General features: G+C 39.6%; 2 protein-coding genes and 1 long non-coding RNA gene across 23 annotated transcripts in view; 2 read left to right on the forward strand and 1 right to left on the reverse strand.

The window, feature by feature from the left end:
- TRERF1 (transcriptional regulating factor 1) overlaps positions 1 to 12,055 on the forward strand; it is a 98,752-nt gene extending 86,697 nt beyond the window's left edge. For all 8 annotated transcript variants that reach the window (XM_086878479.1, XM_086878482.1, XM_086878481.1 and 5 more), the window contains 9 exons: positions 423 to 483; positions 1,232 to 1,371; positions 2,082 to 2,185; positions 3,385 to 3,460; positions 8,303 to 8,391; positions 9,225 to 9,338; positions 10,032 to 10,220; positions 10,666 to 10,874; positions 11,514 to 12,055. In XM_086878479.1, the coding sequence (XP_086734605.1) occupies positions 423 to 483; positions 1,232 to 1,371; positions 2,082 to 2,185; positions 3,385 to 3,460; positions 8,303 to 8,391; positions 9,225 to 9,338; positions 10,032 to 10,220; positions 10,666 to 10,874; positions 11,514 to 11,835 (1,304 nt within the window). In that variant the 3' untranslated portion in view covers positions 11,836 to 12,055. The remainder of the gene's footprint in view (positions 1 to 422; positions 484 to 1,231; positions 1,372 to 2,081; positions 2,186 to 3,384; positions 3,461 to 8,302; positions 8,392 to 9,224; positions 9,339 to 10,031; positions 10,221 to 10,665; positions 10,875 to 11,513) is intronic.
- A 2,120-nt stretch (positions 12,056 to 14,175) lies between these two features.
- On the reverse strand, positions 14,176 to 14,768 carry LOC147655029 (uncharacterized). The gene is made up of 2 exons (XR_015283676.1): positions 14,684 to 14,768; positions 14,176 to 14,521 (listed from the first exon to the last, which is right to left on the reverse strand). It is a non-coding gene; the product is annotated as an uncharacterized LOC147655029 (long non-coding RNA).
- Positions 14,769 to 14,777: 9 nt separating this feature from the next.
- Positions 14,778 to 22,146, forward strand: MRPS10 (mitochondrial ribosomal protein S10). 14 transcript variants are annotated; one of them, XM_086878491.1, is made up of 9 exons: positions 14,868 to 14,948; positions 16,025 to 16,049; positions 17,284 to 17,380; positions 18,458 to 18,516; positions 18,625 to 18,697; positions 19,761 to 19,900; positions 20,404 to 20,512; positions 21,609 to 21,698; positions 21,959 to 22,146. In XM_086878491.1, exons 4-9 carry the CDS (start codon positions 18,494 to 18,496, stop codon positions 22,043 to 22,045), a joined length of 522 nt encoding a protein of 173 aa, XP_086734617.1. In that variant the 5' UTR covers positions 14,868 to 14,948; positions 16,025 to 16,049; positions 17,284 to 17,380; positions 18,458 to 18,493; the 3' UTR covers positions 22,046 to 22,146. The 14 variants fall into 14 exon arrangements, with proteins under 14 accessions (XP_023778554.1, XP_086734611.1, XP_086734616.1 ...); XM_086878487.1 differs by having other exon boundaries at positions 14,869 to 14,948; positions 17,284 to 17,402; XM_086878486.1 differs by having other exon boundaries at positions 14,871 to 14,984; positions 17,284 to 17,402.
- Positions 22,147 to 24,636: the final 2,490 nt, after the last annotated feature.

Raw genomic sequence — 24,636 nt, forward strand, 5'->3', positions numbered from 1 at the left:
AAATCCAAGTTTGCCTTGGATTTTGTGAAGTAAAGGGAATAGAGGAGCCTAATCTGCCAATAAAGCTGTGATAATTCCATGTGGTCTGCCTCAAGAAAGGACCACCTTGCCTTTCATTACATCTGGGACTTCTGAAGTGGAAGAAGACCTAGCTTGAGACATGAGGTTCACGTTAAGTATTTATTGTTTAGTACTTCACAAGAAAAGGTGTGTAATCATTCAGAATCAGGGCAGTAGAAACCTCTGCAAGTTCAGACATTTCTATCACCTATAAAAATTTAGTCTGTTTCTAAAAATCGTTAAAGGGTCATTTTTGCATCGTAGACTGGAGAAATGCTGGTGTTAGTAGAGAGGTGGCAGTGCTGCCTGGCAGGGTCATCAGCAGCAAAACAGTGATGCTTAAATTCCAATCTCTGTTTCAGATAGTATTGATGGAAGTGTCATTCCAGTGACGCCTGGGCCTGGAGAACAGACTGTTGAACCGTAAGGAAAACAATATTTTTTGTCACCACATTTATAGATTAGATCCAACCTAGAACCCGTGGCCTAAAGTGTTTTGAACCAGGCAGGAAGTATCCGACTGCCTGATATCATGGTGGGCTGGATTCATTTAATGTTTCTGTGGATGGTAGGAGGGATGTAAGGACATTTGGAGCAAAATAGCTGTGGAAGATTTAGGTGTCATGGCTCAAAGTTAGTTATGGCTGGGAAGAGTACTGTGAGGAAAATATTCCATTCCAATACTCTTGCTTTTGTATACATATATATATATATATATATACATGTTAAGAGTGAGTTTTGGAGTGGTGGTGTTACCTCGTAGGTTCCCCAGGGCAAAGTACAGCAGGGTTGTCCCTCAACAGTAATGGCTCTTTCTGCTCTCTGCTGAAGAGTACCATTCTCTGTGGAACAGAAATTTGCTGTTTCTGATGTCTAGCCTCTTTGCTAGTCATGCATATAAACTAGCTTGGGTTGTCCCTAAGGTATGATGTCTCAGTATGGCTTAAATTGCATATTGAAATTTTTGTTTTTCCCCAAGAGATCAGTTCTCTCTAGTATTCAAAATACTTATCCCACTGGGAGTAAAGCATTGCATAAAGCAATCTGACACAATTTCCTGCCACTTCAGTGCAATAAAAGTTGTGTTTGAAATAAAGTGAACACTAATCTGACTTTCGTTTTTTCTACACATTGTGTAGTTGAATACTTATTTATTTATTCTTCTTTATAGGCGAATCAATATTGGGTCCAGGTTCCAGGCTGACATTCCTGAGCTGCAGGACAGATTGCTGATGGAGAAAGATGTGCACAAGGCTACTTTGGTTTGGAAACCATGGCCAGAACTGGAGAACAAAGTCTTCCAACAAAGAGGTATAATGACTTGCCATTTTAGAAGTTCCTACGTCAGCCTTTGCCTGTTGGAGAAATACGCATTGATTTCTTGTGTCTGTACTGAACAAAACGTTCAAGAGAATATTGAGTGAGAATAATGAGAATTGCTGAGTGCAGAGCAAGAGACTAGAACTACGTGGTATAAGTTCAGAGCAACACCATTATATAGTGGCATTTAAAGGGAAGTCTGGATGAACTGTTTCTGGCAGCCAAGGGGGAAAGGTCATTGCTGGGAAGTTCGGTACTGAACTGCCTAGTAAAGGCAGAGGTCACAGCTGAGAGGCAGCTGATGGATCTGGGCCTGTCCTGTGACCATAGTTGAGAGGAAATGTGGCTTCTACCAGCCCTGAGAAGAATTTTTTCCTGCTTCTAACATGGTTTATTCTCTTTCTCCATCCTGGCTGGAGTCTTCTTGGCCCAACAATGTCACTAATGTGTGCAAATCATCACACTCACAGGCAGATCTCTGGCTCTGAGTAGCCTGTCCCATCCCAAGGACATGCTCTGTTACATCCTCTCCCCAGTGATCCTAAAACAAGGAGATAAGATGCTGAGGAGAAAAAGTGTGAAAGAATCTGCTGCCCTGAACTATGTAGTCTTTGAGGAGCATTACAGAATCCTTAGCTCCAGATGTTTGACTGACAGGCTACTACTGTATTAGCAGTAAAATGTTGACTTGTTTCTGACAGTGGAAGACCTTTTAAATATGAGCTGTTCCAGTGTGTTACCTGGTGGAGGAACTAACTCAGAATACGCTTTGCACTCTCTCTTTGAAGCAAAAGGAGATATTATGGTAAGATAAAAAGCTGAAAGGAGAGATATGATCCTCTTCTGCAGATAAATTAGCATGCTTTATTAAATGGATTTAGATATGGTTATATAAAAAAGATTTCTGATTGATTTGAAATTATGCTTTAAACATCCTGTAACATTTTTGGGGAATGACTTTTCCCTTTATTCTCTAATAAATTTAAATTTCAAAGCAGTGCCTCTCTGAAGGCTTACTGTATATTTCATATAGATAAGATTACTTAGTTTATAGCCTTGGGGCTTTGAATGTCTCCCAGTGCTTGCTCCAGCCCTGATATTTCACAGGCTTTATATTTGGTCACAGAGAGCTTAGTCCTCCTCTAGCCCTTATAAAAAAGCCTTTTTTTGGAGCAGCAATCACATCTACTTATTTGTTCAGAACTGTGAGGTAATTGCACACAGTTCTTATATAAATAATGCATTTCAAATATTTGCATTAGTTTAGTGATGGGAATGTTATTAACTAAGGCAAAACATCCATTTTGCCCAGTGTTACGGAAAGGCAAGGCCCCTTGCACCAGTTCCTGGAAAGCCAATATGAAACCAAATGCAACAAAACATGGGGCTGGAATGAGTCTCACTGGATTGGCTAATACAGTGGGTTTTAGCTTGGGTCCCAGTTTCTGTAGGCTCTGTTAGCTGTATCTGAGGAGTCTGAGAATGTCAGGATATGGAATTTGCTTTACAGAGAGTCTGCATTTTCAAGGGAAAAAATTTTAGAGATCCATAAATCCTCTGTTTCCCTGATCTAAAGGACAATTAGCTATACTTGCAGTCACTCTTGACAGATGTTGACCTACACAGATACTGTAAAATATTTTATGCTATAAATATTAACGCTTTCAAACCAACCACTAAATATTAGTATTAATTAACACTATCGAGGCAAACACTATAAATGTATTTGCTTGTGGCAAGCAGAAGAGGGAGGGAAAGAGCTGGAAGTTGCTAAGTAATAGTCACATTTGTGCTCATTAAGGCAGGACAGGTGCACATTAGGTGCTCTTCTGTGAGGTACAATGTTAATGGGCCTTGGAGTAATTTGGTACAATTTTGTAAGACAGAAAAGAGAAAAGAGAGAAAATTAATTCATATCCTCATACCAAATAGTGTTCTAAATGCAATTTTATGCCACAGCTGATTGCTTTTCCTAATTTTGTTTTTCCCTGCTTTTTCATTTAGGTTGCTCTTGAAAAGCTGCTGTTGAGAAAGCCAGTGAGATTGAAGTGTCATCCTTTGGCAAATTACCACTATGCCGGTAGGTTTTATTGTGATCTTTCTATCTGTTACACAGTCCAAGCCTGGCTTCCCAGGCTGGAGCACGGGATCACGTTGCACTCTCTGCTGTCTGCTGCAGGGATGGCAGCATAGAATAGAGATGATATGGACAGTGCAAGGCTCCCAGAGCCGTTTGTTGCGAGTTTAGCAGTTTTATATATGACTGACAATGTTCAGAAGCTTTGCATTTATGTTGCTGTGTTGGATTCTAAGGATTTAAAACTGCCTCAGGTGATTCTTTTTCTGATTTAAACTGAAATTTAAAAATTCATTTTAAAACTGGCGCTATTTATAATTTAGTATCACTAATATCTTAATTTTCTGGTACATAAACAATCTGCCATCCTGCCTGCTTCTTCTGAGGTGATGGTGCACAATAAATGAATATGGTAATCATGAGCATCCTTCCAAAGAGGCAGTGCTGTAACTATTACTAGGATCTTAGTACTGCTTACAGAGCCTCTGTGTGGGGATCTAGTAAAAAAAAAAGTCTGGGTTGGTGACTTGTTTCATAAAACACAGCAAGAACTGCATTGTGGTGTGAACCAGAAGTGAAATACAAATGTGGTGTTAAGTCATTAGACTTCAGTTGTGTCACCTGAGCAGAGATGGCAAATGTCTCTCCTCTGCAGCCCCCCATGCTACTGCTTAATGCATTGTAGTGGCTAACAACTGCTGAGACACAGAATAAGGTTTTACATAAGACATTTAGAACTTCATCTCCAGTTCAGGCTCAATAGGAAATGAGCCAAGGGTCTTCTGGTGGTCAGTCAATCACAGTGTCCAAGGTCATGTACTCATTTCAGTTACAGTCAATGTGCAAGGTAAGCACAGAAGCAGTCTACTTCCTGGCTGAAGAGGAAAGACTGGAAAGACTTCCAAGTTACAAGACGTCTTTGTAAAACAACTCCTTAACCCTGTGGCCTGAGAACAAGAACAGAAACATGTTTGATGTTAGCTGATAATGACAGTGAATGAATGTGAACATCAGGTTTTTGGTTTTGTCTGAGGGAGGTGGTGCAGTGGTGCCTGTGATAGCATTTCTGTTGCAGTCCAGAGGGTGAACATGGGAATGAGTGGAGAAGGAGGACATCAGCCAGGAACTTTGTTCAGGATCTCTTGCCTGAAGAGATGACACCAAATCATATGTGTAAGACAGTTCAAGGGCATGACAGCAGGAAGACACGGAGATATCCCACAGCCTCTTCATCAGTAAACAATCCAATTAGCAGAGCAGATAAGAAATTCCTGCCTGTGTGGCAGAGAAGGAACAGTCTTTACTAAAGCAACTTCACAGTAGTTTCAGAAAGAATTCATTGGGATTCAGGGAGGAGCCAAGAGACTGTTTTGTTTAATCTTTCACATGAGATGATACTAATCCTTGGTAACTAGCACTGAGACCTGTGGGCACCTTTGAATCCCTATTTCTTAAGCAGGGAAGAAAGTTGGATTGTGCTTATCACAGCATGAAATAAAATCTCACCAGTCTGGATTTAAGTGCCATTAAATAACAAGACAAAGCACTACTTTCGAAGGCTATTGCATATAACATGTGATTACAACTTATATTGACAGCATTGCTCTAGCACTCTGCAGCAGCTCTTGAATAACAGTTTATTTCTGATTGATAATCAGCCACTCGAGGCATATGAGAATTTTTCACAATCTAGTGCATGAATAGCTTTAATATGACTTCAAGTGGCATCATTTTGGGATAACTTCATGTTTTCTGCTCCATATTCAGAAATCATGGCTCTCAGGCTTGCCACATTTAAAGGTGGAATACATTGAAACAGAGCATGCCACTTACCCATGAGTATTTACTCATTGGAGTACCACAAACAACAGATACCCAAACTCATCCTTAGCATTGCCTTTGAATGAGGGTACAGGCAAATAGCCCACCTTTGAAACTTGGTGGCTTGTGAGGGAAGCCACTTGTAAAACTTGAGGATTTTATGTTGTGTGCCAAGCAAGAGAGCTGGACATGCTGGCCCAGGGCTCCTTTGAAGAGCACTCTAATCTCTGTCCTAAGAGTTTGCCATCTGTCAGGATGGTGTTTTAGGAAGAGAGAGGGAGCACCTACCTAATGCCGGAGGGGCACTGGTGCGAACACTTGAATTGTTCTCCTTTCAACAGTGGAGTTTCTCAGGTCTGAAGTTCTGTGGTGAGAACTGCAGGAGAGATGGTCTCTGACACAGGGCACTTCACGCAGTCTGGAAGCTTCATGTATGTGGTATGACAGAGTTGTGGGGCAGATCCAGCATATGTTGTATATAGTGGATTTCAGCTACCTCTCTATGGGGCACCCTGGGTGTACACACAGTCCCCTTGAAACCCACAAGTTTTACAACCCAAAGCACACAAATGCTAGAAGATACTTAATGTCAGTTAACCAGTGCAAAGACAGTATGGCAGGTAAAAATCAATTTAGAATAAATATCTAAACATAAAGATCAGCTTTATAATTTGTTCTGTATTCTAAAGCCCCAAATTCTTTTTGCTGCATTGCAGATCTCTCTCTATGCACGTTCTCTATATCTCCCTCAAGCTAACAAGAGCAAAAGTGGTTTCCCAGCAACCAGAGTTAAAAACAGCTTTTCTTCTGTTTCTTTTCCTACACAGGATTTATTCTATTAATTAGGTTACTTCCAATTAACCCACATAATCCTATAAGGGTCTCTGCTAATACCACAGCTATTGGGGAAAGTATGCAAGGCCCAAATTCTCCATAGGTATACAACAAAATTAGTTCATGGAAGTGATTCTGTGTTATTATTTTTATTGTGTTGTCTTTTTTGGAGGGTGGGGTACAGGCAGGAGAGCAGAATGACTAGGGGGAAAAAAAAGGCTATCCCGGTGTCATCATGCTTTTTAAAGTTATGTTTTGGCATAATAAGAGTAGCCACCTGGACTGAATGAGTGCATTTACCCCCACACAAAGGAAGGGTAAAGGCAAATGACTGACGACTTGTGTAAGAAGGAAATAATGCTGGTTCAGAGTGGGAAAAGATGGAAAGGCAGTGTGTCAGCAGAAATATCTCTGGGTGATAACAGAATAAGTAAAACTCGTGGCTTGAAGCCAGTGCCATTCTCTGATGCTTAAGAGATCTTTAAGTGTAAATCTCTGTGGAAATAACTAATGCATACTTATATCCAGTACTGGAAAAGCCTACAGAAAACAGGTTTCAGAAAAGTTAATTTTGTAGTTTTCAGCATATAAAGGATGATGAGATACCTGCTCTGAGCTTGTATGCAGCTTGGGAGCTGATGCTAAAAAACAAAACATTTGTAGTTAATAACATTGATTTTTTATGGTTTTTTTAGACAAAAGTAACTTGTAGAGTTCAACACCATGTGTGGTCCCAAGACCCAAGTTAATTGAAATCAGCGCAGAGACAAGCTTTTTTATGGAGAGTAGTAACATTGACAAGAATATTAGGGATTTCTTTTCATAAAAGTTTTAGACTTTTCAGAAATTCTCAGACTGAAGTAGAATCTTCTCATAGTGTAAGTCATTTCAAAGGCATCCACTTTATGACTACTTGCATATCCTTCCTTTAATGTATGTAATTCTGCCCACTCCTAACAAACAGAATACTGCTTTGATGCAGTAGAGCAATCCTGTTTTCCTTCTGTTTGACTAATATTGAGAAAACATAAATTCAGTTCAATTTAAACGTTGATTTCACATTTTCATGGGCAGTTAGGCCAGGGGACCAAACACAGAATAACAATATTCAGAAGTTCTATATACAACTTCCATTAAATGATAAAAACCACAATGTGCATATTGCACATTGCTACAGTCTCTACCTACTTGTGACTTCTGCCACAGAGGATTCAAATGTCTTATCCCAAACCATGCAAGTGAAGAGCTGCAAAAGGTTATTACAAAAGGATCTTAAAAAAGGATCTTACAAAAGGAGAACAAAAGGATATATGAACTTCTGTGTCTTCAAATGTACAGTGGTGTACATGGGAATAAACAATTCGAGCCTTACATAGGAAATTATGAGCTCTGTGGTGGTACTTCTCAATTAGAATGAAAGTTTGGGATTGTAATGCTAGTTCTAAGAAAGTATCAGCTGTATTTTACAACAGCTAAAAAGTAGTCAAGCACTAAGAGGATAGAACACATGGTGATGCTACGGTGAAAGTCTAGATTTTATGTGGACTTGTGTGCCTTTCTGGTCTTCTTGTCTTTATAGGAATGTTTTAGTATTGGAAAAGGTTCAGAGGGGGATAGCAGTAGTGATCAAAGGTTTGGGAGTGATAGGGCACAGAATTTTGAATAGCATGCAGGTGGTGGTCAAGGTTGGGTTCACTTTCTTCTCCACTTAAAGAATGAAGGGTCATCCAGTGAAGCTACTGGGAGCCAAGAAACAAAGAAAGAGTGATGGTTCTTCATGCAGAGGGTCCACTGACCTGTGAAACTCCTTGGCAAAGGATGTTTTGGGTACAAGAAGTTTAATTGATTGAAAGGAAGAGTGGCTCAGCCACTTAGAAGGGTAGTTACTAAATAAGCAAATTGCAACAGACTCAGGAAATCCCCTGTGGTCAGAGATTAGGAAAAATTAGGGAGATGTACCGTATTTGCTTGCCCTGATCTTACTGTTTCCTAGGCAACTGCCTGTCACCACTGCTGGAGACCAAATACCGGTTAGATGGACTTTAGGTCTGAGTCAGTACAGCCATGCTTGTATTTGGGTAGTGGCAATCACTCACGTGCCTGAGACTTCCTGGTTCTCATTTCAGATACGGCATCAACATAAAGGGGGTGAGTTTTTATCGTTCATAATGATTTCACTTTCTTTTTAAGGCTCTGACAAATGGACACATCAAGAAAGGAGACTGTTCAAAGAGGCGTTGTCCACCTACAGCAAAGATTTCATATTTGTACAGAAAATGGTAAGGTTATTTCTATTCTAGCAATTTCTGGAGTTTTTTTTTTCCTTTTGCTCTATTCTGTTCATTATCCCTCCAGTACCAGAGCAGCTGATTGCAGGCATAGAGGCAGCAGTGGTTACAAGAACACCGATAAGAGTGGTATAGTCATTGCATGTACTTGTGCATTACATACCAGTAAAAAACAGTTATAAATAAATAAAATTTGTTCCTCTTGTTATTACATGTGAAAGTTTTCACACCTGGAATCCAAATCATGGCATTTTATGAATGGGAAAAGTATGGTTTTCCATTATCGTCTTGGTGTTCTCTGGCAGTTTGTTACAAGGTACCAAGAGTCAGTGGCATTGAACCTGGTGCCAAAAAGGGTTGAAACCTGTTACTAATGAGAAAACATGTTTGGGCTTACTTTTCATGGTCTGCCACAAAGCAGAAAGGACAAAGTTATAAATCTCAGGGCACAGTACCCTCCCTACTCATTAGCTCAAATGTTGAAAAATATGTGGGTTTATGCTTAAGTCTTAATTCCTGGATTTCTCAGTGGTACTGTATAACTGAGCTACAAGAGTACATTCTGAGTAATTTTCTGTCTGGACTTTAGAGAATCCCAGAGAAACCTACTGGAGTTGAAAAAGTCAACATAAATTTGACTGAAAAAAAAAATTTAAAAAATAATTATTCTACAATAATACTCCTGTTGCAGTCAAACTGCTTTTTTTTTTTTTTCCTCATTTGAATGTTTGAGGAATAAACCTCTTGGAATATATTAAAATTGTGTTGAATGAAAGCAAAAAATTAAGACTGGACTAAGGAATTCTGCAATTCCTTAACTACAGGTTAAGTCTAAGACAGTTGCACAATGTGTGGAATACTACTATACATGGAAGAAAATCTTGCGTTTGGGACGGAAACACAGAACACGTTTAGAGAAGAAAAGAGATGAATGCTTGGTAAGTCTGAAAGAAGATGAGAAGTTTAATACTTGATAATTTCTGTTTGTCCTGTTTGGAGGAGGAGGTTGAATTAGGTGACATGGGTATCTTCCAATAGAAATTATTCCATAACTCTACGTTATGTTCTATATGAACATTTCATTACCTCAGCTACACCAAGATTTGTGTGGCTGGACTGCAACCAGATAAAAGTGCATTATCTAACTGTAGTCCAGAGAAAGCTCTGTAAATTATCCCTGTGCCTGAGTGTGCTCCTAAAGGCTGCTCTAACATTCCAGTACAAATACCACTTGGGATGTGTTGGTTTGTGGGTTGGGGTTTTTTTGGTTGGATGTTTTGGGGTTTTGTTAAAGTAACTTGACTACAAGTACAGTGTACACGGCCTTTCTGATGGCAGGAGGACAGCACTGCACCTGACATCTAGATCTTTGGAGTCACAGCTCCCTAATACACACAGAGGCTGTCTTGTCTGGAGTACTGCAAAAGAAGCTTTATGTGCTATAGCTTATCCATTAGGGGGTGGTCCCTCCAGTAAGACCAGAAGTTCATTCAGGATGGGAAGAAATACTGATATTGGAAAGCACACGTGACTAAACAATATGCTGTTCCAGAACTGTGTATGCCCTACTATCTGTGCTGTCTATCTTTGCCCATATTTCTAGTGTTCCTTAAATGCGCTGTCTGTTTTAGACAAGTGGAGAAGAGGAAGTGTTAGAGGAAGATGAGGAGATCGAAGAAGACAGAAAGGAAGAAAGGGAAATGCAGAAATCACCTGACCCACCAGCAATCTCTCTTGTTGGACCTATAGATGTACCTGCCGTTCAGGGTCTTTCACTGTCTTCATCCTCCTTCATCTGTGAAATGCCAAACTGTGGCGCTGTACGTGTGTTTGGTATATTTAAGGGGGAGAGGGAGGTGGTGGTGGTGGTTGTATGTGTAGGCCAGTGAATTGTGATTTTGGCTGCTTTTAATTCCCACCCCACAAAATATAAGCAGTTTGATCTAGAATTCAGAAAACTGAATTCTGAGATGATGTACCAGCTAGAAATACTGTATGGCAACAGCTCCAGTTAGGTTTTACAGTTTTAATAATAGGATAGCTCACTGCTTTGTTTTATTGTGACTATCTTCAACTATAGTGGTATATTGCTGAAAGCAAGCACCATTTGAGTGAGTAGATGGTGCATATTAGACCTGTACACTTGTTCTTTTGTGATACGCATTCAGCATCCTACTTTCTGCAGTTCCTTGTTTTCTTGTGATTTCATGGGGTTTATTGTTTTGTGTGTTTTTCTTCCCTCCCCTCCACCCCACTCCTTGCCAGGTGTTCAGTTCCCGACAAGCGCTGAATGGCCACGCTCGCATTCACGGAGGTACGAACCAGGTGACAAAAACACGCTGCACCATTCCTGGCACTAAGCAGAAATCTGGTACGCAGAGCGGATACTGCTCCATCAAGAGCTCACCTGCCCACAGCACAACAAGCGGCGAGACCGACCCAACGACAATTTTTCCTTGCAAGGAGTGTGGCAAGTAAGTGTGACTGTCTGCAGTACGGCATCGCCTCTGCCTGTTTAGATTCCAGATCAGCAGTGCTGTGAAAAAACTTTGTATTTTGTTCTGATTGTCTCGGAAGAAGTTTGCCCCCTAGATGATATGTTCTCTTACCAAAACTTTCAGAGGTAGGTCTGCATGACATTTTACATGCCCCCTGCAGTATTTACTCCTATTTCCCATTTACCTGCTAGAATTTCTACATCTGACATACCAGCTTCCTGCTTCATCGCAGACTTGAATGTGACAGTGGGAAACTTTTTCTGTGTTTCTCTACTTGAGTTTGTCCATCCTAACATGGTAATCCTTCACATTTTCCCTGTCGTGCAAGATGGTTGTGAAACCAATAGAGTGAAAATTAGGATGTGCATAGACACTGAAGCAGGTATGGGAGCTACAAACTACCTCTGGCAAAATCAGAGTAGGCCATTTTGATACCATCAGGATATATAAATCTGGTAATATGTCCCTGAAATTCACACCATGGCATTGCAGACTTCACTGACTGCTATTTCAGGACAAGGAAGCAAATGTACTGATAAGTTGTTGAGTCTTTTTTGGCTCACTTCATCAAAAGCAGTGCATTTTAATCTGATTTTTTTTCCCTTTAAAATTTAGGGTCTTTTTCAAAATCAAAAGCCGCAATGCTCATATGAAGACTCACAGACAACAAGAAGAACAGCAAAGGCAGAAGGCTCAGAAAGCTGCTGTGGCAGCAGAAATGGCAGCCACTATTGCAAGAACTACTGGGCCAGCTGGGCATAGTTTGATCCCCCTGGATCACATGAGTTTGGTTAAACACGTTGAAAATGTTGGTGACATTGATGATGATGTTGTTCCGGATCTGGGTGATGTCATGGAAGAGAATGAAGTTATGGATGCTGACCTCTTACTGGATGATGAAGATCCAGATCTACTGCAGGATGATGCTGAGTTGTAAATAAAGTCATTTGATAGACAGCTACTGAGCACACCCTGAATGGATCAATCAGGAAACCTGGACTGCTTGTTTATTCCCACTGATTGTAAACTACCTGTTGAAAATTATAATTCTTTTATCCAGGTCGAGAAAAAAAAAAAAAATCTGCTTTTTTCCCTTTTTTTTTATTAATTTGTGTTTTGGGGGAAGAAATAAATAATTGGTACAAATATTCTTATAAGCTGTTTTTATCTGAGCTCTTTTTGCTGATAACTTCCAAGGCCACTAATTACAGAAGTTCATGGTTCTGCTATCAGTTCCTACCAGATGGTCCTGGTAGAATCTTTAGTCTTTAACTCTTCCAAGTTTCATTTTACCCCCATTACAAGAATAAATTTCACACACTTCTGATGAAACATTTTTTTTGCCTATATTGGATCATTTCCAGCATCTTCTAGAGAGTAAATGTCATCTCTCTTAAAGATATGATTACATTATTTGTCTTTGTACTGCCATTTTAGGCGAGATGGAGGAAAAAAAAAAAAATCTGGTTTTAACTGTGAAAGAGTTAGTAATATCACAGTTCATTTTCAGTTCTGTCTTGGTTACACAGGACATTTTAGACCTTCCATTTTAGCAAGGTTTTGATCTGCTGATTTTAAAATTACCTAATTTCAAGGATTGAAGAAAGAAAATGATTGTTCTGTGGTTCACATCCTCTGATGGGAACACTGAATCAGAAACGCTGCCTTGGTAATCAGATTGCACTGGAAATATTGTCCCATGACAATAAATCACACTGTGGAATAGCCATCTCGGTGGTTTTTGGGGAGTGTGCTTGAGTACTGCTTGCTCTCTCACCAGGCAAACACAGGGAAGCATTCTTGCCATTGGAAAAGAAACTGATACACTTTCAGCACCTAGGTATAATGTGTTATTCTTGTGCCATTTTCATTCCTCTACATTACATCAAATTCAGCTGCTGTTTGTTTATTATAAACATGCTGCAAAGGTGAGTTGATGTTGCTGTTTAATGATTATTTCTCCTCCCTTAGGTTCCGATCTACATGCTGGACACCTGACACAGTTTATATAAATTTAGATTTGGTTCTCCGATTAAACAGGATCTCGAAAGAATTGTAAGCTGCAGAATAAAAAAATTAAAGAAGAAATGGAGTTAGGTTGAGTGGACCTTTAATTACAGAATGTGAATGCTGATTGCAGAGTGCTCACAGGCAGCAGCACTGGTTTTCTTGTGAATTTTGCACAGTAGAGGACTGTTGTTAACTTTATAGTTATAAGACGTATTTCAGATCTAGGATTCGGGTCTGTTTGGGTGGGGTTTTTTTATGGGTTAGGTTTTATTTTATTGGGTTCTTTTTGCCATATTCCTAATACCTTCACCATAATCTGAGGGATGGTAGGTCTTATTTTCTACTTGTTATCCTTGTTTAACTATGCAAAATGAGGGTAAATCACAACACTTTTATAGGAGTTACTGGATCACACAAGTTCAGAACCAGTGAGACCCACTGACAGAGAGAGGTGCCTTCTCTGTCAAAGCCAAATAAGTAAAGCCAAATGACCATTAGTTTCTACTTAAGTCAAATGTTCTGATGCTAAAGAAGAATTCTTCAGGAGAATGGAAATAACTTCTTAGTTTTCGGTTAGTGAAGTTCCTGTGTATGTGGTTGTTTTAATGTTTTGGGGGGGTTTTCCAGAGGTTTTTGTGGTATGGTTTGACCACTGGGTGGAATTTCACTCCTGTCACGTAAGAGGTGATGTTCTCACTCACTATACCCTTGAGCTTCAGGAGATCAGTCAGCAGCAGCCTTTTCTTCCCCAACCTGCCACTCGGCACATTCCCCAGCAGTTCCTGTCCATGCTGTGACATTTTACTTTTACTATTGCCATATGCAACCCAGGTTCAGCAGTCTGGGTGCTCAGCTGTGTACCACCAGTGAGACCTGCTGACAAAAAAATCTCATAGATAGTGCAAGTCTTTGTGGTTTGCAAAGTGGAGGCTTTTGTGAGCATTAAAATGTGTTGGCTTTCAGGAGCCTCTGTTAGAAACAGCCCAGCAGAGCCTACTCTTCTTCTCCCAAGCTTGTATAATTTTGAACTGTTAATAAAGGATCTTTGTGAGAAACCTCTACACTGGAAATTGGACAGTTTTTCAGTTCCTGGTGGTTAAAACCTGTTTAAGCAAAATTATGATTGAAATCAGAGTTCTGCTTGAAGAACTGGCTGAAATACAGTAGAAACTTAGGAGCTTGATTCTGAAGAGCAGCTCTATATTAAAGAGTGACAGTGGCACTTTTTTAGTAACAATTGGATGAGACCTGTGCTAAACTTAGTATCTATAAATACATATGTATACACACATACATACATACACCTGGTTAAGTAACATTAATTGGGTGCTGTTGTATTGTACAGCCAAGAATATCATAGAACAACGATAACCAAAGAAGTTATTCATAAAGAAAAAAAAGAAAAAGAAGAAATGCACATTTCCTAAGCAGTACATTATTTAGGCCTCAAACATTGACTTTGTCATTATTAAGTGTTGCATTGGCTGATGTTAATTGTGCTGTTCTGACTATTTGTACGTGAGCTGAAATAGTTTTGTTTCAGAAACTTTTTTTCTTGCTGATGGTTGATGATGGAAAACTTCATTATTGGAGCTAGTCCTCTTTGATAAAACCTGTACATACAGAAAACATATTTTATGAGAAAAATCTTATTTTCAATATTTAACTGTTATTTTATTAGAAGATGGTTGTGTAAATATTTTAGGCGTTTTAGTGTAAAAAGCGAACTGTAATTTTAGGTGGCAGAGGAAGTAACAAAATAAAAAAATATATACATTTGATAGAGCTTGTGATCTATGCTGGTTTCAGGTGCCCGTTGTTAGCATTTGACTTGCACTCAATTTTAGGTTAATCTCACTTACACTGCCTACCTGGCTGTGTGTATTTAAGGATGATTTAGTGGCATAAATTACTACTTACTTCCCCACCCCCTTTAAAGATTTGGTACCGATCAGAAGCTGTGTTGTACTATTAACCGCTATTTGTATACGTAAAGAAGAAAGGGGTTTATGTGCTGTTTCCAGACATTTTTGTATTTCGGTAAAATAGTCGGATGGGTTTTGCTCTTACGGGCTTGTATCCTTTTCTAAAATATTTTAAAAGCGGGGAGAAGGTTGAAAACTAGGGTTCGTGTAATTGGTTTTGTTTTGGTTTTTTTCAAACGATTCCTAGAGAACAGGACGGGGAGCGCCTGTGAGGGGACCGGCGGCCGCTGTCGGCGGGAAGCGGCTGAGGGGGAGCCGCTGCGTCGGTGCTGCCCTGAGGCCGCGCTCGGGAGAGGCGGGAAGCGGGGTGGGAGCTGAGCTGGGGCTGTACGGCTCCTTTCGCGCCGTGCGAGCTCCCAGCTCGCCTCCACACCCCCGAGCGCTGCCCCGCGGCCTGAGCCTCCCCGGCGGAGGAAGGAGGTGCGGGATACGGCCGCTCTTCTCCTTCCGGGCGATGCAGGGCGGGCTGGGGCGGAGCCAAGATGGCGGCGGGGTGGCTGTGGCGGCGGCTGTGTCAGGTGCGGCGTGTGGCGGGAGAGGGGACGCCGTAGCCACGTCCTCTTCCTCGTCCTTTTCCTCGGCGTCTTCATTCCTGAGGGGAGTGGGGAAAGGGGGACGTGGCAAATGCTACCCTTTGGGCTCCGGGAGGGTTGGCGCTGTACAGCGTGGGACTGCACGCCATCATCGCCTGGCGAGTCCCTCAGAACTCTTCCCTGCAGTTCTGTGGTTTTCCCGCAGTTAGTCCGGGTGGAAAGGATAGTGAAGATTAGGTGACTTGGAGGCCGTGTGCTAGGCGAGTTTCTAGTTTTAAAATTTTCAAAGCTTAGAACTTACAAAATAATAGGAGAGCATATTGCACTGACGATGTTTGCTAGTTTGGACTTTAAAACAGTAACTGCTTTCTCTCAAATTGAGAAAATTTGATTTTCTGAAGCCCTAAACTGTCTTTTGTGTATGCCGTGTGTTCTGGACTTGCTTTGCAGACATCTGTCTCCCCCTGACACTTCAGAGGCTCTCAGCCAAACAAAATTAAGGGTGTTTTGCACTAGGAGAGGGATATTTATGTTTTGTGCAAAGTCTTGGTTCTGTTGTGTTGTAGTCTTTGATTGTCATTTCCACCGTCTATGATAGCCATTAGCAAGAGCACATCATGAAGGTATTTATGAATTCCTGCCCACTGAATGCCATATCTACCACCTGAGTGTATTGTTTTGTTAAAATTTGCATAGAGCACCTTTAATTTAATGTTATAAAAACTTGTGATTTGATGCGTGTCTGCTTGGTTCGTAACAAAGGGAGATGGCATGTGGTAGGAATAACATGCACAATCAGAATATTGGAAAGGCTGCAGACCTTAGTGTGTGGGATAGGACTCTACTGTTCCATTAGGGTTTATTTTATTAATTTTATGTCTTGAGGACTGAAATTTTTGTACCTAAAACCACATAGCACAGTACACTATAAGTGCATATATTTCTGCATGCAAACAATAAATCCTTATTACCAGGTCAAGCAGTTACAAGTAAAATAATACATAGCATAGACTGCATATGCACATGCATAAAAAAACCCAAAACAGATAAAAAATTCAGTTATTATTACAGTTAATAGCATTACTTTTGTCATCTGGGGTCAGATTCTGTGTCACTTGTACTTGCACAAACAGCTTAAGCCCTGCACACAATAGTCTTTTATGCTCATGGGCTTGTCTGCTTCCTGAAGTGGTGTCAGGTGATTGTTGCTGTGCTTCATATTGGCATTGAATGGAAGGAAGGCAGCATTCTGACTTCAGGGAAAGGGAATTGAGGTGAAAATGTCAGCATAATTTTGTCATAGAATCATAGGCCTGGATTGGAAGGGACCCTAATGACCATCTATTTCCAACCCCCTGCCATTTGCAGGGACACCTGCTAGACCAGGTTGCTCAGAGCCCCATCCAGCCTGGCCTTTGAACACTCCCAGGCATGGAGCATCCATAGCTTCTCTGGGCAGCCTGTGCAAGTGTCTTACTACTGTCACAGGAAAGAATTGTTTTCTAATATTTAATCTACCCATACTCTCTTTCAGTTTGAAGCCATCCCTCCTTGTCCTGTATACCCTCCTGTCCCTCTGTTTTATTAGATGTTATTAGACAATTACTAGCTGTATTTCACTACTTTTAGGTACTAAGATTCAGGTAGTTCCCAACATAAACTTTGAAACTTTCTGAATATCAACTACAGTGACAAATATTCAGTGCTCCTAAAACTGCCTATTTTGTTATGCACTTAAAGAATGTAACAGTAGTTACATTCTCTGTAAAGATCTGGATTTGAAAGGATTGCTTAAGGGGAGGCATTTGTACCATAGTCAGTTTTGTAAACAGAAATCTCCCCTGCCTCTTCCTGCAGTCATCTTTACTGGAAGCAGCATTTGTAGGATAAATTGCAACTGAGGCAGAATGACTTCAGGAAACAGCTTTGCTCTGTATGATGCATACTGGAAAAGGTTAGCATCATAGCATCACAAGGTCAGTTGTGCATACCCATGGGCAACTACAGTAAGATTACCTGCAAAAGTGTAAAGTCTGGATTATTTGATTAAACAGTCTATATAACTATATATAGACTATATATAACTCCTATATATATAAGAGTTATATATATATATATATATATATATAAAACTCTTGGGAGGGGTATCTGTCTTATCTCTTAAAGCTGTGATTCTAGCACATGTCAAAAAAGAGCATCAAGGGGCAAGATATGTAACTAACTTGATTTCAGCATTCTGCTGCAGCCCTGAGGTTCTGTTAAGCAAGAGTTCCATTCCCCCCACCTGCCCTTGAGCAGTCTATAATTTTGCCAAATTAAGAATTAGTGGAAGGAAGCTAGAAGACACATAATGTTCAGAAGGGAACAATTATTCTAGTATGAAAGATAGTAATGTTACATGATGAACAACTATATTCCTTTTCTAACACAGAAAATCATGTTACCTTTTAAACATGGTTCATTTACTTGTAATAAGTATTTCTATTTAAATGTTCTCTTCAAAATAACAAGTGTCCAAAATCACAAGGAACTTTTTTCTGAAAAAAACAGTAAATTTCCAGTAAAATTCACAGACTAAATTTTTGCATTTATAGAATACTTTTTTCAGTTGCTTTTTTAAGTCCTACTTAGGCTTGTCACTTGACAAAACTTACATATATTGTACCATGAAAGTAAAACCAAAGGGAAAATATTATTGTATACAGAAATAGCTTCCGATGCCACAAAAATACATTTTTCTGTTAAAAATATGCTTTGTGATTGCTATTCAAGTGCCTCAGTAGTAAGTGCATACTGTTACTGTGCCCTTAACATGCTTCTTTTTTTAGGGCTATTGTATTCTGAAATACATTTCCATGCTTCTGTTTTCCTGTGTTTTCCAATGGAGCAAACTTCCTAGCTTGTTAAATCAGTGCCTAGGAACGTGCTGTGCTTTGGCATGCATAAAAGTAATCTTTAATAAACCTGTGTTAACTGGCTGCTTTCTGGTTTGGGGAAAAACCCCACAACATAACCTATCTGTTTTATACAGGGATCAGCTTTTCCTGTCAGTTATGCAAGCAGAATTATGCAAAAGCAGTATTTTCTTCCGTAAGTGTAACAGCCCCTCCTCCTTCCACTGCTCCTCCATAGTCCCTGAAAAAATGAAATCCAACTTTAACAACTTATTTTATGCTTTTCCCATGACTTTATTTCTAGGAGCTCCAACTTGATGGGAGCACGGCTGTCTGGATCCTATGGTGATACACAGGAGCCTAAGACTAATCCTTTGGTGAGTGTTCTGTAACACAGTATTTTGTATATTAACTTAGTAATAAAGAGGACATTAAGAAACACTTGAATTCTTATCTTGCAGCTTTTTGAAGGTCTGAGTGGTGTCATATTTATCATAGAGAAAAAAATAATTTAGATTACTGCTATTTGAGATTTTCTGGTTGTTTCGTTGGGTTTTTTTGCCAGGAAGATTTCTGTAGCTCACAGTTGCCTCTCAGTAACTTTCCCCCTTTTCTATTCAGCTGTAACTCTTATGAAATACCAACATTTTGGCCATATTCAGTTCAATGCCTGCAGCAGCTTAGCAGCCTTTTGACAAGGGCTTCAGAAACATCTGACAGGCAGTATTAGATGTACAGTGCTGATCCAGTTTTCCTGCTGTGGCTGGTACATGCTGGATTTAGTGTGCTAAACTGCCTAGGAGTGAACCTCTGGGAAAGTCAGCACTTCTGCACTCATTAAAGCTCTTCCAGTTAATCAGCAAGCCCAGACCATCAGAAATTGATGCTCTAACTGAAAGCCATAAACTTACACTTTTAAGTTGTAAGTTTAACCTGAAGAATAATACACAAATAAATGGGGGAGACTGCTGTGTTTAAAGTAGTCTTGGAGCTGACTTAGTAAAGTGAGAATTCTGGTTGCTGTCTATAATGTTCTATTAATTTCCATACCCAAGCAATCTCTTGGGTATTTGCACACTGCTATATAAAATACAAATATTGTTCCAGACTTGCTTCAACAATGAGTTTCGTTCTAGCCGTTCTTAGCGTTTTCCTCCTTATATCTATCTGGCATTCCTTTTTTTTGGATGAAGAAATTTTACCTAAATGTTCAGAAGTTAGCTATCTCTTCACACTTTGCCTTTCCTGTTAGAGTGAGACCTGTCAGTCAAGGTAATACAGTCAGACTCTGTTAGATAAACTAAAATAAGCAGCTCAACAGGTTGTGGGGTGTTTTTGCTCTCTTACAAACGGGGCATGCAGGCTAAGGAAATACGCAGTGCATGCAGTATTTAAGGAGACCATGGTGTGGTAACTCTTGTTCTTCCTTCAAAAATGCAGGTGTCTATTTCAGATGAGCCAGAAACACTGTACAAGAGATTGTCCATTTTAGTTAAAGGACACGATAAAGCTGTGTTGGACAGTTATGAATATTTTGCAGTGCTTGCAGCTAAAGAACTTGGCATCTCTGTTGAAAAAGTGTAAGTAACTGATCTGTAGAGTGATACGGTATGGAGTGAGATGCTTCTGCTGTCATCTGCTGTAATTCAGGGCCTTTCCTTAGAAGTATTTTTTTATTTTTGTAAGAAATGGCTATAATCTGACTTTTTTTTTCTCAGCTTCTAGATTTAACACTTCTTTGATGGCAGGACAGTGATGAGAAAGCAGCAGCAGTTCTGCACTCAGCAGAACTCAGTGGAACTCAGTTCCACTGCCATAGTGGAAGTGCTTTTTATCTACATGAAGGATTCTGACAGTGCTTTCAGTGCAGCTGTCAGTGCTGTAGCTTCCCTGACCCAATGCTGGTTAATACCATGGTGCTAACCATGCCCATGTGAGTTAATAATAAACTGTACTAGTGTTTCATATTTCCTTGTAGATCTTCTAAATGTCAAGTAAGAACAGATTTCAGCATAATCTTTCAGATAAACTTGTATTATCATCCTTTATGTAACATGAAAATTTCTTTTTCTTCTTTGCTCAGAGATAAGCCCCCAAAGACAATAGAACGATTTACACTTCTCAAATCTGTACACATTTACAAGAAGCACAGAGTTCAGTATGAAATGAGAACACATTACAGGTGTTTAGAGGTAAGAAAGAAGGAAACAAAATGGTTCTAGGTGCACAGTGCAAAGATATTACTACATGCTAATGCACAAATGAAAATGTTTTGGAGACAAGAATGCAGGAAAATACTGGAAAACAGCTGACCTACTTACATAAAACACAACTTATTCTGAATGCACAGCCTACATCATTTTTGGACCAAAATGTTTATTTTGACCATCATCTGAACAGCTGAAAGACTGACTAAAGAAAGTAAGGTAGAATTGAGGGTTACCTTTATGTGTGTTATGCTCTTGATTTCCAAAAGTCATTAGGATGAGAGTTTTCTCAGGAAGGGAAGAAGATTGCCAGTCACTAAGGTTCTGTTCTTTATCTGTGAATTGGTTTGAAGTTTTTGAGCAGACATACTTTTGTCCTGTGTAGCATCATGTGGCAAACTAAAACTGCATGTAGGAAATAGAAGAAAGGAAGCATAGACCACCAGCTTTGTGGCCGATGACACAGACATGTGTATGGTTTAGAATGCAGCTGTGGTTGACTTTCTTAGAAGAAAGGTTTACTGCCAGCATTTTGTGGCTCCTGGGTGTCTTACTGTAATTTGCACAGTGCTTAGCAAAATGGGACTGTGAGTCCCCTGACATGAGTGCAGTACAAGTGGCTGCCCACAGAGCAAAAGCACTATTTTTGCCTTCCAGGAAAAGCTAATAGATCAGTAATTCAGTGGAACAAGGAAAAACTAAAATACCAGTATTTCAGTGGAAATGAGTTGCAGGATTTATAAGAGTCTTGAACTTTGGGAGTATAGAAATAGCTGGTGATTCTTGCATAATCTGTAATTAATTTCATCTGGTACCTGCAGTGTTAAGATCCACTACTTCTATCATAGTCAATACATGTGCTCCCAGGCAGCATGTACAGTTCTGCAGAGTGAAGTGACTACTTTGTTTGCATGAGGGTTGAGTACAGATGAACTGCTTATGTTCAAAATATTATGGCAGTTGGCTTCCTGTAAGAGCTTTGGTCCCATAGCAAGGGCTAAAGAAGCTATGGAATTTTTTTATTATTTTCTTTGAAGTATTATTAATTGCAGTTTATTAAAAAAAATTCTTTCTGTTTTAGTTGAAATACCTAACAAGCAGTACTGCTGCAGTTTACTTGGAGTATGTACAACGAAATTTACCTGAAGGGGTTGCCATGGAAGTGAAAAAGGTCTGTTTCCACCCCACATTATTAACTTTTATGAGTCCTGATGCAAATACCACTAACTACTGAAGTCTTCAGAAAGTCAGCCGAGAAAATGGATGTAGTTTGATAAGAGAATTTGCCGAAGTATTACGTTAAAGAGGCTGTATTGCTTGGAAGTGCCACTAGGTGGCGTTTTAAATCTGATTCATGTCTCAAACCAGACTAAATAAAGTAGTTAGATGTTAGCTGGCTGGTACAGTAAATGGTGTTTTTCTTTCCTTTAGACTAAGATAGAGAAAATACCAGAACACATTCGGAAACCTGTTTGGGATACACTACCTCAAGAAGAAGAAACTGAAGTGAAGTCATGAACACACCAAATACCTGGCTCTTCATACTGAAATTCATTGTTCCTATCAACCTCATTTACTGAGACAGTCCATTATTAAATAAAGGTTCTCTTATAAAGAAATTATATAAACTCTTGTTTCATTAAGTTATTCTGTTCATAACTCCACTACATAAGGACTGAACTGTTCTAAAGTTTGACTGTGTTGTGTGATCAGTCACGATGGTCATTTATAAGTCTGTAGAAAGGTATAGTTTATTTTTACTTATATATATAAAAGTATGTGTATATATACATAAATATAAATTCACTGTCTCCTTTTGATACTAGACAGCTTCTGAATGCTGAAATAATTGCAAATCCACTTCGTGTTTGTGTAATGTTTAATATTATGGATGCCAGATTGTTATCAGTTTATCAATTCTGGATAAATTAGTTTGTTGGATAAACTATTTCCCATCTTCTTTTCTCCTACTTGCACCACATTTTTCCAGTTTTGTTTCCTGACACATTTCTCAGCGAGTGCCAACAGCAGCACTCCAACCATTGATTCAGGTTTTGTCTCAAGTAATCGTCTTTCTACTGAGCAGCTCCTGATTTTCAGTCAGAAAATTTGTAGTTGCAATAAAAACGCCATTCTTCATACCATTTATAGACATCAGAGTTTGAGCATGCTCTGTTGTGTTCTTAGGAGTCAGACATCCAAAGTTTAAATGATCCCTGTCTGAAGTGCCCACTTTTGCATCCATATAGCAAAATTGTCAGTATCAGCAATTTCATTCCCTTAAACAAAGGCAGTATGTGCCACATGGGGTGTTCTGTGCATCACAGCAGATCTGTGTGCTTCACAGGAATGTACATCACATTCCTACCTTGCTAGAATTCTGGTTTGAATATGAAAGGAGTGACTCACAGAAAGAGAGAAAAGACATAAACTCCTTTCTTACCTTTCTCTTTGGTACAAGGCAGCGTTGTAGCGTACACATCTTTCTCTTCATTACATCCAAAGAAGTGCATACAATATAAATAAATAAGCATTCGACTTTATAAGCTATATATGACAGTCCCTTGTGTAATTTACACTGCCTAAGTAACTTAGGGTAAAAATTGAAGTTTTAAATTCATGAATTTAGATAGAAAGGGTGTGACCAATGCATTTGTTCCAATTAAAAACACACTAAAATGAAAAAATCTCACAAGGGAAAGGGCAAAGCCAGAGGTGGAAAAGCAGGTGTGAAGAAAGGAATGAAAGGGAGTTGCTGTGAGACAAAAGAGTGAAGGCAATAAGACAGCAAGGAGAAATCTGTTCTGTTTAGATTAGTAGAGTTCTCTAAAATAAAGGAAGTGGCTTTTAGAAACCATCTGTCTCTAGAGCATCATGCAGATAAAAGTGCTGGAGATAAACAGGTAGCAGCAGCAGACGTCTGCTGACGGGGTTTAGTTGCAGTTGCTGACAGAATGGGGTCAGCAGAACAGCTTTCAAATAATGCAAGCTTTTCTCCTTCCTTTTCTTTCCAATATTATTGCTGGAATCAGAGATGCTGGTAAAAAGAACATTGCCAGTGATATGTTACCATGTTAGCAAGTAGGAGCTCCAGGGTGATTTTACAAGTTCATTTTAAAAATTTGATTTAAAATTTTCAAGTGGAGAGATCTAATTTAAGAGAGAGATCATATAACAGTGGTTACATGTTCACTGGTCTATGGGATATCAGCATCAGTGCTGCTTTACTGCCAATGCCTCACCCCAGAGAAACTGAGGTGTTCATTTCCTGGGAAACACATCTAAGACACACATTAATGGCACCACAGTGTTTTAAGTAATTTAATCCTAAGCATCCTAAAAAATCTACTGCTCAGGTAGAATTCTTCTCACACAAGGAATGGGGAGGAGGGAGGAAGGAGTTGAACAGAAAGAGGGAAACAATCCCAGGAGTATCATTGGTTTCAATGGTCAAATTGAAGTCAGGATGGAGAGATGAAAAAGGGGTCAGAGTAGACTTCAAGCTACAGGACCAAATCTTCTAAGCTGCTAGAAAAACTTTCCCATTCTGGTGAAAAGAAGTGTCAATAAGTGGCCACAGAAGCAAGTTCTGGCATTCAGAACATCACAGAATAATAATGCATTTTTAATTCATAAGGCAACATCAAAAAAGCAGACTGAAACTCCAGAAAGAAGTGTGAAGTATCATCATAGCCAGAATTTTAGTAAGGGTGTGCAAACAACACTGGAGTCTGAGCTACAGGGCCAAGGTCCTATAATTTTCCCTTTTTAACACACGAGTGCAATCCTCAGAGTTCCTGAGCTCTCCTGATTCAGCTCTGAGGAGACTCCTGCTCTTCCTGCTGTCTCCCAATGCCAAATTGTAAATCAAGAAACAATTCTGCAACACTAAAATATACTGCCTTTTTCACATTCATGACAGAAGTGGGATTGATTTGCAGTATTTTTCCCCTTGCAGAGCACGGCTGCCGACTTCACCAAAAAAATATTGGTAGCTGGAAATCGTTTATTTTAGTGTTGTTGCATAACATGTTGGCTTTGACAGAATCTGCCAAGGGAATTTCTGCTGCTGGGCACAGCCAACTGGTGCTGCTGCCTGTATGCTGCGG

This window comes from Cyanistes caeruleus, chromosome 2 (genome assembly GCF_971803275.1).
Source record: "Cyanistes caeruleus chromosome 2, bCyaCae1.hap1.1, whole genome shotgun sequence".
In the NCBI taxonomy this organism is placed as follows: Eukaryota; Metazoa; Chordata; class Aves; order Passeriformes; family Paridae; genus Cyanistes; species Cyanistes caeruleus.